The sequence below is a fragment of the Zea mays genome, chromosome 9, assembly GCF_902167145.1.
Source record: "Zea mays cultivar B73 chromosome 9, Zm-B73-REFERENCE-NAM-5.0, whole genome shotgun sequence".
Classification (NCBI taxonomy): Eukaryota; Viridiplantae; Streptophyta; class Magnoliopsida; order Poales; family Poaceae; genus Zea; species Zea mays.
Window position 1 is genome coordinate 62,545,172 of NC_050104.1, and position 11,846 is coordinate 62,557,017.

Sequence of the window (11,846 nt, forward strand, 5' to 3'; positions counted from 1 at the left end):
AGTATGGTACTAAGTTTTTTGCAAGACAATACAACAATAGTACAGGCGTTCTAGGCTGAATTTTTGGTGCGACCCATACTCCAGCTAGGTTTGGGGCGGACCATACTCCAGCGACGGCTACCCTTCCTCCCTCTCACCCTCTCTCAACCCGAAACCCTAGCGCTCTCCTCCCTCCTGGCTCCTCCCCACGCCTCCATCTCTCTCACCCCTCTCCCTCAACCGCCCCGATCTGGTTACCCGAGCGCGCATGGTGGAGAGACGGGAACGCCGACGAGCGCGCTCGTGCTCACGCCTCTATCTCCCCCTTCTCTCTCCCTCAACCGCCCTAATCCAGATACACAAGTTCATGCGAGGCAGAGAGACGGGAGCAATATCCGGGATGATTCGGGCGAGCGCCTCACGTCCGCGGTTGTTGGGAGCTTCGCTCACCATCTCGTGCTCGCCTTTTACTCCGCTCATTCACCGGTAATGGGGTCGACGGCGTGGATCAAAACCGCCTGGGTGCCTTGGCATCATTCAACCGCCGCCGAGCTCCATCCACAACAAACTCGAGCGGCCCCGCCTCAAGTCTCCGTCAGCGGACCCGGTCGTGCAAATCGTAGGGAACTTCGCCCCCATCGGTGAGCAGTCGCCGACTTCATCTCCAACGACCCTGGCGCGAAGACAGGTGACACCAGAGCGCGAGTCACAGAGATCTCCATCATCACCGTGTCCGACAACAGGGTCTCATGCCTCTTGTTTGGGACCAGAAAGGCATCGTTCCTCTTGGAGGTGCCGCTCGGCGTCGCTGTCTCGCTCTTCGACAAGGGCCATAGCGGGGTCACACCGTTGATATCTGCGTCGTGATCCTGCAGCGCCTGAATCCTGTCGTACACGCCCGCTAGGCTGAACTGGATCCTGTTGTGATTGAAGGGTACCGGGTGAGTGGTGTCCCTGGCGGGTAGCTGATGACCACCAGCAAGACGGTTGTCCCCTTCTCCTCTGTCTTACTGCCTCCGCATCTGCTTCTATAAAATTTCAGATGCAAGTACGTCGTTTAGACTTATCACTTCATTGATTAATTGATTGAATCAGAGCTCCAAACATCCTTCAACCTAATGCTTGCACACATCAAGCTGTCGCTTCTTTTTTCTAGCTATCCACGCTAAGTGCTAACATTATCTTTTTATTCATTGTTTGGTTGACTGATGCTGGGATGATCTGCAGACCGAAAATGGTAAGAGTTCAATTCACATTTTGTTACAATGAACTGTGCTTCTTTTGTTGAAATCCTGAGTATTGATGCATTTGTTTTCCAGATTACACTGACAGGTTTCATGTTTCTACTGACATCAGCATTCCTTGGCTTTGTAAGTAAAGTTTTCAATACATATGAAATGGTCCTATATTGTTCTTATATATATAATATATGTGCAAGTTTTTTCCTTTCTTGATGATCATAGTACTACACTACTAATAATTCAGAAAGTTTGAGCATTATTATTGCTTCCATTCTACGCGCAGATGAAGAAGACGTAAGTGCTTGTTTGCTGCTCCTATTTATTTGGTGATACTTGTGTAATAGATATGAGCAACTTTAAGTTGATGCATGGATACTTCTTAGATGATGCGCGCTAATGAATTTTACCATGGCTGGTGTATGTGTATCATGCCCTGACTAGGGGTTGTGAGCATGAAAAATTGCTTACGCCACAGTTTTTGGTCTTCCCGTATGGCTGCAATTGTATTTACGTGAACTGGCTCTTTTGCAGCCTGAAAATGCACGATGAATCAAATAAGCGACAGAAGGTTGATGATGATGTCCAAGAGGGTGCTCTTCCTCCTTATCCACTCGATTGTGATCAGACACAGCGTGCCAAGGTGGATTACTGTTTTTGGCTTCTCTCAGCTAATTACTGCCTCTGTTACAAATCATAGGCCACTTCGATTGTTGTTGGTTCATAAATTTTGTTATGTAAAAAAAGTCGAAGTGACATAATCTGGAACAGAGGGGGTGGTATGATACAGTAACGTTTTAAGTCAAAGCGACATAATTTGGAACAGAGGGAGTATGATACAGTAACGTTTTATGGCCCTGTGGGATGTGATTCATCCAAAGTCTGATTCAAATGTAATGTTCTCCATTTACTTGTTATCATATTGTGCAAGCTAATTCTGAAAGGAGCTGCATCCAGTTTCCTATGATGACTGAACATGGTTGGAGGCCTCCTGTGTTAGCAGCTGTTGTATGCCTGTATCTACATGAATTTTCTCCTGACTACTATTGGTTCATGGAGGATAAATAAAAATAGCTGGAAAGAGTTAGTGTTCTCTCATCTCTGTTTTCCTCCTATTGTATGTTTTTGCACACTAACCTATCGGTGGATTTACCTAACTTACATTTTTTCTACTTGCTAGGCCCATTGCATTTCTGTCTACTACTCTTTTGGAAGCAGATGATCGTGCTGTTCGAATGGCTGCTGGTGAAGCATTGGCTTTGTGCTTTGAGTTAAATCTGCTTGATGTTTCTTCTCGTGAGGATGATGGTGTTAACACAGGAGGAACAACTGGTTCTAAGAACAAGCTTTTCTTGGATATGCAAGCATTAAAAGCCAAAATATCAGGTCTGGCCACTAATCTCTCTACTGAGGCTCGGGTGCAAGGTGCAGAACCAGAGAAGATCATCATGTTAAAGTACGTAAGCAGGCAAGTTGACACGAAGGGTAGGCTGGGATTGGGCGGACACGTAATTGCTTCATGTTTTACGGCTTAAATCTTTATTATATAAATTATCAGTTTACACGATTCTATATTTATCTTTTCTCTTCTAGATAAAATAAAATTATAAATAAATAGGATTTGAACCTTAGTTATTAGATTTACATTCACACCCAACTAACCAAGATATCATATATTTTTATATTTTATTAAAACAAAGTCTAACCTTATCTCTGGAATATTCAAAAGCATCAACGTTAGTGTTCAAGGTTAGTATAACAAAGGAATTCAATTTTCCTTCACATAACATGTTTAGTATTACTGAATGTTATTCCGATTTCTTCTAAAAAATTGCAGAACTCAGTAACTGAAGATGGAAGACTAAGATGACATTTATGGAGACTATTCTGATACATTGTCGAGCACTAAGTTTGACATTATGAACATCTCAACATACTGAGACATGGAAGAACACCATCATTGTTTAATGATGAGGAGGACAGTGATTTCTCTTAAGTATAGTGCTTGCTAGAGTGTGCGACATGCCAGATCATCCAACAGATTGGCAAGTGATGTGTGTATGGTTGATTCATTTAATTTTGTTATGCATTTTGGTCACTATAAGAATGCATTCTTTATGTGTGCTGATATGACATCCTTGGACCTAACGCTTCAATTTTCAAATTGGTTATTGTTGTATCCTTTTATATGAAGAGGGAATGGATAAGACATGATTTGAATAAATTCCAGTAGTTAATTTTTTTGTACATTCACAATATTGATGCCATTGTTGTGTTGGTTTGTTCAGGCGTGGCTAACCCCGTGAACTTGCCGTCGGGAAGTCCAGCTGCTGCGGTTTTTGTGGCGAGCCTTTGCAGTTCGTTCTTCAGGTGATTTCTTTGTGTGCAATGAAGTTGTGACACTCGATTGCTTGTTGTTTGGATATCGACTTGGTCACAACTGGGCTTGGTTTTGGTTAGATTTATGCAGCAGTTGAAGACAATGTAGCAGCCTTCCATCAAACTCTATCTTATATTTTTTTGTTCACATATCTTCTGATTTTGATTGTTTGAAGTGGATTGTGTTCTAGCATGAAGGTTTTCATGTGTCAATTGCCAGGGACTAATGCCTTCTACTATTTTTTATAATGTGCAACGTTCTGCCTTCTATGTCAATTTGATGAAAGAAATGTACCAATTTCACCAAGAAGTTGGGCAAAGATTTGCAATTTTAGTGGAATTATTTGGTACTCACTACACTGGATTATTTTGTATCTTTGTCTTATGTTCTATAATCTGCAATTAATCTCAATGCTCTTATGGTGGGCTATCCACACTAGATAAGAACTATTTCATACTTTTGTTTATCACTTCTGTTTAGTCAGCATTGTAGTTTGTCACCACTGCCAACATATGAGGCTCCATTTTATTGGGAGAAAGAGAGGTCTTTGATATTTGGCCAAAGGGTGGTAGGAATTGAAGTATACCTGCAATAAGCAACATGTTGCTTTGTCACACAAACTAAAACAATGCATCCATCATTTTTTTGTCCCCACTATTCTGGTTCTCTGATCAATGCTTTTCAGTTAACCCCGTTTCATTGTCTAACTAGGCTTTCTTTCTAATGACTTTCAGTGTAACCGGCAACATCAGCTCTGCAAGAACCCCAGAATAAACCCTGACATCAAGACACTCCACTGATCACTCTTGTGCTGCTCCTACCAATGGAGCAAGAGCATCTCCACCTGACAATGGTCCACTCGTTGTATTCATCACTAAGTCCGCTCGATTCCACCAATAGGTGTTCATGCTGTAAGTATTGTCACAAGTAGGCCATTTATATTATCATGGCTATAGTTACCAAATTATTTATTTGTTGGCGATGTTGGCGATATGCGTCATCTGTTTGCTTATATTAGTTCATGGGGAAATAATATGATCTACTGTCTGGAATTTCAATCCGTCGTCCTGAAAGAAACAATCGATGACTTTGAATGGCTAGGTTCCATCATTTAGATTCGAATGCAACCAGATCTTTACAAAAAGTGTGTCTCGTCCCTGTTGAAGCTTACATGATTCTTGTTTGTGTCCACATCATACACCGTACGCTTTCAAGGCATAACCATAACCTTTTAAGTCTTTGTAATTTTTTTCTCCTCCAACTGCATCTGCATTTTTAAATACATCACGTGTCCCATAGTCTATTAGCTAAGTGCTAAGGCAAATAGGAAAGTATGGCTATTTTTATATGTGATTTTAGCTTTTCAATGCAGCAACTATCGCTTCTTTGCAACTCTATTTTCCATCTCATGTTTTCAGTACAGTTGAATTGGCAAACTGAGGGAGGTGCCGGGGGAGCAAAATTTTCTCAGTTTGGCGCTGATTTATCAATGTACGTACATGCTTGTGTTCAGTTTGCTTGTTGTTCAGTGCTTGCTTGAGCCTAAATACAAAATCAACTGTACTGAAAAAATGTATTGAAATGACATACTTGATGCCAATGTGTTCAGTGTGCTTGTTGTTCAATGTGCATGGTGTTCAGTGCTAGATGTTATTTGATTGTTTGATTTTGGTGTAGACTCTCGGTTTAAACAATTTCAAGTGCATGTAGAATGTAGTTTGGATGTGAACTGTAGTGATAGTTGCTACTGACCTGCCTTCATAATTTTTGCAAATGGTCTGGGATAGTTTGGTGATGCTGTTCATAATCATGTGCCTTCATATTGAGGAAGCATGCAACCCGATACAAAAGCATAGATGATGGGTAAGAGTGTTTGTGCTTATGCTCAAATGTTAGATATGCGTTTTTCAAATATCGACAGTCATATGGACACATAACATGTTAACTATAATTAACATGTTAGCTATAATTTTAGACAACCGTGGTAGAAATTTATCATTTTAGATAGCTGCAAACGTAACTTAACTTTCAACTACCTACGTACCAGACCCATCACATGTCTATGTTATCATTTTAATCAGATCGTTCATGATTTATAGTTAACATGTTGCCGTGGCTCAACATTCCATCTGGTCGAGTTATGGAAGGTCTATTTGATTCATGTGTGCTCTTGGATTATCATTTGCACCTGACAATAATATGTGTTTGTATTACAATGATCATCTTTTGTTGCCAGTCTAGCGCATGTTATGCTTCTTGATGTTATGACTTCACATCAATCTATCCACCCATCTACTGTTAGTCATATGCCATTTTTACCACAGTGAATTTTACCGTTGCAAGTATGCCATAGCTTGTCTTTCTTGCTTCTTAAGACATTGTTCTGCCTTTTGGCACTTATGGAAATTATTTTATCTGAATATTTGCTAGGATCATGGATAAGCATTTGAAGACCCTTGCCCCAGTCTACGTGGGAACAAAATTCGTCAAGCTTGATGCTGAAGTCTGTATACTACCACTTGGCTATAAACTACATCCTTTTAATAATCATGGAGCCTAATTCCATATATAACTAACTGCAGAATGCTCCATTCTTTGTGGCCAAACTGGCAATCAAGACACTGCCATGTGTAATATTGTTCAAGTAAGCGCATAAGATTTATGTCGCTCCTGCCCATTTGATAATGTTTATTGCTGTTTTGTACCCTGCAATCTTCCTGCCTCACATTACTACCTGCTTCACCATACTATGACCCCTGTCATTTTTCAGGAAGGATATTGCTGTTGACCGATTAGTTGGGTTTCAAGATCTCAGAAGTAAAGACGATTTTCTGACAAGAGCATTGGAACACATTCTTATTCTCAAGACGAAAGGTAACCATGGAAACCATACAACAACTCTTTACAATCTAGGACGGTAAATGTGTTGACAGACCAAAAAAATTATAGGGATAATCGATGAGAAGAAGAAAGATGACGACGATGACGATGAAGAAAGCGGGGCTAAGAATAGGAGGGTTAGGTCCTCAACTGCTCAAGACTCTGACTCAGACTGAACTTGAGATGAGGATTGAGGACTCACCGTTTTTGCACTTTGGATTTTGTTTGTTTGTTCTGTGTTGTGCTGTACTGTAATTGTTTTGTGTAACCATGTATCGGTACCAGACACCACAACAAGAACATGTACAAGAGATTCTTTAGCATCCATTGTGTGTAAAAGCTAGGATTTGTAGCTGCCTTTTATTTCGTTTTTCCTCAGCTATCATAGGATGGTACACCACAACAAGAACATGTACAAGTATGTCATAGCTTGTCTTTCTTGCTTCTTAAGACATTGTTCTGCCTTTTGGCAGTTGTGGCATATGACTTTTTCACAAATGGATTATGAAATATTTTCTCATAACAGTATAACACATATTCACATATAAATTATCTTAGTATTATATATGTTTCCGTTGCAACGCACGGGCACTCACCTAGTGAATGTTTATGAATGCAAATGACATGATGTAATGTATCGTGCAAATGAATATCGAAACACATATTCAAAAACCATAATCATAGCCCTTCATCCCCTTGGGAATGATTCAAATCTTTTGGTCGTTTACTTTTCGGCTTCACCATTTACTTTTCGGTGTATCAGCGTTGACTTTTCGCTGTAAGCCTCCCTTAGGAGCTTCTTCGCCTTTTACTTTCGGCGGAATCAGCGCTTATTTTTCGCTGTAAGCCTCCCTTAGGAGCTTCTTCGCCTTTTACTTTCGGCGGAATCAGCGTTTATTTTTCAATGTAAGCTCTGCATTCCCTTAGGAACGACTTTTGAGCTTCTCCTTGTTTTCTTTTATTTTTACTTTGCATTTACATTTACATTTTTGGGGGATATCACTCTTATAGAATTAAAATAATGAAAATTACATGTTGTGGCCCCATTAAAAACCTTTCTCCCCCTTTGGAAAGGAAAAGGGTGCCACAAAAAAGAATAGAAAAAGAAAATTACATCAAGCTAAACATAATATCGCCGAAGCTCATCTGCATTCCATGATCTAGGAATGTCGTTGCCGTCCATATCCTTCAATCTATAGGAACCGGGCCTTGACGAAGATGCTACCAAAAAAGGTCCTTCCCACTTCAGCTGTAATTTGCCTACTGTCTCAGGGTTGGCTATTCTTCGAAGCACCAAGTGTCCTGGCTCAATGTTCTTTAGCCTAACCTTTCTGTCACACCATTTTATTGTTTCAGCTTGATATTTGTTGATGTTTTCCACAGCTTGAAGCCTGATCCCTTCTATAGCATCTTTTTCCACAGAGTGATCAACTGCATCTTCGCCTTCTGCCGAAGCTACTGTTCTTATTGATCCTGCTTTGGCTTCTTTTGGGGTTATTGCTTCGTCACCAAACAATAGTTTGAATGGCGTAAAACCTGTTGATCTTGACACTGTTGTGTTATGGCTCCACACCACTTTGATTAATTCTTCTGGACACTTTCCCCTAGGCTGATTGAAAATTAGCTTCATTATCCCTGTCATTATGATCCCATTAGCTCTTTCAACAAGTTTGTTTGACTCCGGATGTCGAACTGATGCAAAATGAATCTTCGTGCCAATTTGATCGCAAAATTCTCTGAAAGCTTCAAAATCAAATTGTGTCCCATTATCCACAGTAATGGCCTTCGGCACTCCGAAGCGACAAACAATATTTTGCCAGAAAAACTTTTGAATAGTAACCGAAGTTATTGTGGCTAAAGGCTTTGCCTCAATCCCCTTAGAAAAATATTCAACTGCCACTACAACATATCTTAAGTTCCCCTGTGCTGGTGGTAATGGGCCTAGCAAATCAAGGCCCCACCTTTGCAACGGCCAAGTGGGTTGTATTAATTGAGTTAAAGACGAAGGTTGTTTTTTATCTCTTGCACATTTCTGACAACCTTCGCACTTTTGAACTAAATCCGCTGCATCTGAAGCTGCCTTTGGCCAATAAAATCCTTGACGAAAAACTTTTCCGAGCAAAGGCCTAGATCCAATGTGAGATCCACACATGCCTGCGTGTATTTCCTTCATTAATTCTATGCCTTCTGCTCTGGATAAACACTTGAGTAACAGGGAACATACCCCACGCTTGTATAATTCCCCTTCTATTATGACATATGGTCGAGCTCTTGCTTCTATCCTCCTGTTATAAGCTTCGTCATCTGAAAGAAAATTGCCCTGAAGGAAAGAGATGATCTCAGTTCTCCAATCTTCACTATAAACAGGGGATATGTTGAGGACTGCTCTTTCAAGAAGCTCGACCGAAGGTGCTTTTATTGTTTCGAAAAATACTTCCGAAGGTAAAGGCAGCCCCTGTGCTGCTGACTTGGCTAACAAATCAGCATATTCATTTTCTCCACGAGGAATATTTTTAACAGAGAATCCTTCGAAGGAAGCCTCAATCCTTTGGACTGTATCTAAATATTTTTCAAGCTTCGGATCTCTTGCTTTGTAGCTTTTGTCAATATGACTAGAAATAACTTGGGAATCAGTTTTAAGAATGGCCCTTCTGATTCCCATTGCCTTTAACTTCCGGAGACCCAAGAGCAGAGCTTCGTACTCAGCAATATTGTTTGTGCAACTGAAATCAAGTCTTGTCGCGTAACAAGTTTTAACTTTGGAAGGTGAAACCAACACAGCAGCTGCTCCTGCTCCGAAGGTTCCCCAAGACCCATCGCATAACACTGTCCATACTTCGGCATCTTTATTCGTTTCTTCCTCTTGATCCCCTGGCGTCCAGTCAGCAATGAAGTCTGCTAACGCTTGGGATTGAATCGAAGACCTATGCACATAATCAATACAAAATTCATTGAGCTCTGCAGCCCATTTTCCAATCCTTCCAGTAGCTTCTCGATTTCTCATGATGTCCTTCAAAGGTTGTGAAGAAGGAACAATTATATTGTAAGCTTGAAAATAATGCCGAAGCTTCCTGGAGGCCATCAAAACAGCATACAGTACCTTCTCCAATTCCGTATAATTTTTCTTTGATAGACTAAGAACTTCTTATACGAAATATATTGGGGCTTGCTTTTTGACTTGGCCTTCAAGCTTCTCCTGGATGAGTGCTGCACTTACCGCTGAGTGCGAAGCTGCCACATATAATAACAGAGGAGCCCCTGGCGTTGGTGGAGTTAGTGTTGTTAGGTCTATCAAATATTGCTTCAGCTCTTCGAAGGCTTTCTGCTGAACTGGTCCCCATTGAAAAACTTCAGCTGATTTCAGTACTTCGAAAAATGGTAAGTTTCTCTCTGCTGATCTAGATATAAATCTGTTGAGAGATGCCAGTCTTCCTGTCAATCTTTGAGCCCCCTTCTTTGTACTTGGTGGCTCCATTCGAAGGATAGCTTCGATTTTGTTTGGATTAGCTTCAATCCCTTTTGTTGAGACTAGACAGCCAAGAAATTTCCCCTTCTTCACTCCGAAGACACATTTTTCTGGGTTCAACTTTAAACCAGCCTGTCTAAAATTAGCGAAGGTCTCCTGCAGATCAGCAATGTGATTATCTTGCTTCGTGCTTTTTACAGTGATATCATCAACATAAGTTAGCACGTTTCTGCCTATCTGGGAATGAAGAACCTTCGCTGTCATTCTGCTGAAGCTTCCTCCAGCATTCTTAAGCCCCTCAGGCATCCGAAGGTAACAATATGTTCCACTAGGGGTTATAAAGCTGGTTTTCGGTTCATCCTCCTTCTTCATCCAAATTTGGTGATAGCCTGAATAACAATCCAGCAAACTCATAAGCTCTGATGAAGCTGCTGCATCAACTAGGGAATCTATCCTTGGCAATGGAAACTCGTCCTTCGGACAGGCTTTATTGAGATCAGTAAAATCGATACACATTCTCCATTTACCATTGGCCTTCTTTACCATAATAGTGTTAGCCAACCATTCTGGGTATTTTACCTCTCTGGTAACTCCGGCACTGAGGAGTCTTTTCACTTCATTTCGAGCACCTTTGGCCTTGTCATCAGACATCTTCCGAAGCCTCTGCTTTCTGGGTCTGAAGGATGGATCAACATTGAGCGAGTGTTCAATAACATCCCTGTTGACTCCGCAAAGATCATTAGCTGACCAAGCAAAAATATCTTTGTTGTTGAATAAAACCTTATCAAGGTTTTCTCCTGCTCTTCGGACAGTTGAGATCCCAAGAGCACCTTCTGCTCTGCTATATCTTCACACAAGAGCATGGGCTTCGGCTGGTCAGCCGAAGCAGCTTTTTCCCTTCTGAACCTGTATTGCTCACAAGCTTCAGCTCCATCTATATTATGGATTGCTTTTGAATCTGTCCAATTTCCTTCGGCCCTTCTGGCAGCTTCCTGACTTCCATGAATAGCAATGGGCCCTTGGTCCGAAGGTATCTTCATGCAAAGATAAGCTGGATGAAGAATTGCTTCGAAGGCATTGAGAGTACCACGACCAATGATTGCATTGTAAGGGTATTCCATGTCAACAATATCAAATACAATTTGTTCAGTCCTTGTGTTGTTAATGAATCCGAAGGTTACTGGCATTGTGATTTTTCCAAGTGCTACGATCTGTCTTCCCCGAAGCCACAAAGGGGATCTATGGCATCATGGATTTTGTCCTCGGGCTCTTGCATCTGTCTGAAGGCCTTAGCAAATATGATATCAGCTGCGCTGCCTATATCAACCAAAACATTATGGACCAGAAATCCTTTGATCACACAAGAAATAACCATAGCATCGTTATGTGGGTAATCCTTGAGTTGAAGATCCTCTTGAGAGAAGGTAATTGGAATGTGAGACCATTTTGACTTGATGAAGGCTCCTTGCACCCCGACATGTTGTACCCTTCTCTGTGCCTCCTTCTTCTGCTTCTTGTTGGCTGGCTCTGAGCATGAACCACCCGTTATCGGGAGTACCAGCTTCAGAGCCGAAGCAGCTCCAGCTTGATTGTTGAACGAAGCCATCAGCTCAAAAAAGTGGAAGTGAGTTCACCGGAGGTGGGCGCCAATGTTGGGGACTTGTTCTCAAATGCTATGAATTAAGAACAAGGCAACATAAAATGTTAAATATCAATGCCCTTCGTCCGACGAAGCATTATTTCCACGAGGATTTAATGATCTTCGGACGAAGGTCACGAGCATAATATTACGAAGGTTTCACCTTCGTAATTAATCTTATAAACATAATACAAAGTAAAGTAAAACATGAATCATTAAAGATAAATACATTGAAAATAAATGACATCATCCATATATCTTATT

At 41.1% G+C, this 11,846-nt stretch overlaps 1 protein-coding gene across 6 annotated transcripts; it reads left to right on the forward strand.

Annotated features, from left to right (window-relative positions):
- The first annotated feature begins 1,180 nt into the window (after positions 1-1,180).
- On the forward strand, positions 1,181-6,905 carry LOC103638554 (thioredoxin domain-containing protein PLP3A). 6 transcript variants are annotated; one of them, XM_023301014.1, is made up of 10 exons: positions 1,181-1,216; positions 1,299-1,514; positions 1,752-2,300; positions 2,398-3,587; positions 4,332-4,508; positions 5,016-5,088; positions 6,028-6,100; positions 6,180-6,241; positions 6,368-6,471; positions 6,547-6,905. In XM_023301014.1, exons 5-10 carry the CDS (start codon positions 4,421-4,423, stop codon positions 6,651-6,653), a joined length of 507 nt encoding a protein of 168 aa, XP_023156782.1. In that variant the 5' UTR covers positions 1,181-1,216; positions 1,299-1,514; positions 1,752-2,300; positions 2,398-3,587; positions 4,332-4,420; the 3' UTR covers positions 6,654-6,905. The 6 variants fall into 6 exon arrangements, with proteins under 6 accessions (XP_023156782.1, XP_020400425.1, XP_023156781.1 ...); XM_020544836.2 differs by having other exon boundaries at positions 1,194-1,216; positions 1,299-1,349; XM_023301013.1 differs by lacking the exon at positions 1,181-1,216 and having other exon boundaries at positions 1,245-1,514; positions 2,398-2,673; positions 3,055-3,587.
- Positions 6,906-11,846: the final 4,941 nt, after the last annotated feature.

Coding starts and splice junctions, on each gene's coding strand:
- LOC103638554 (XM_023301014.1), top strand. CDS start 4,421: ATGGAGCAAGAGCATCTCCACCTGACAATGGTCCACTCGTTGTATTCA. Junction 5,089..6,027: donor TTTGGCGCTGATTTATCAAT/GTACGTACATGC, acceptor AATATTTGCTAG/GATCATGGATAAGCATTTGA. Junction 6,472..6,546: donor TCTTATTCTCAAGACGAAAG/GTAACCATGGAA, acceptor AAAAAATTATAG/GGATAATCGATGAGAAGAAG.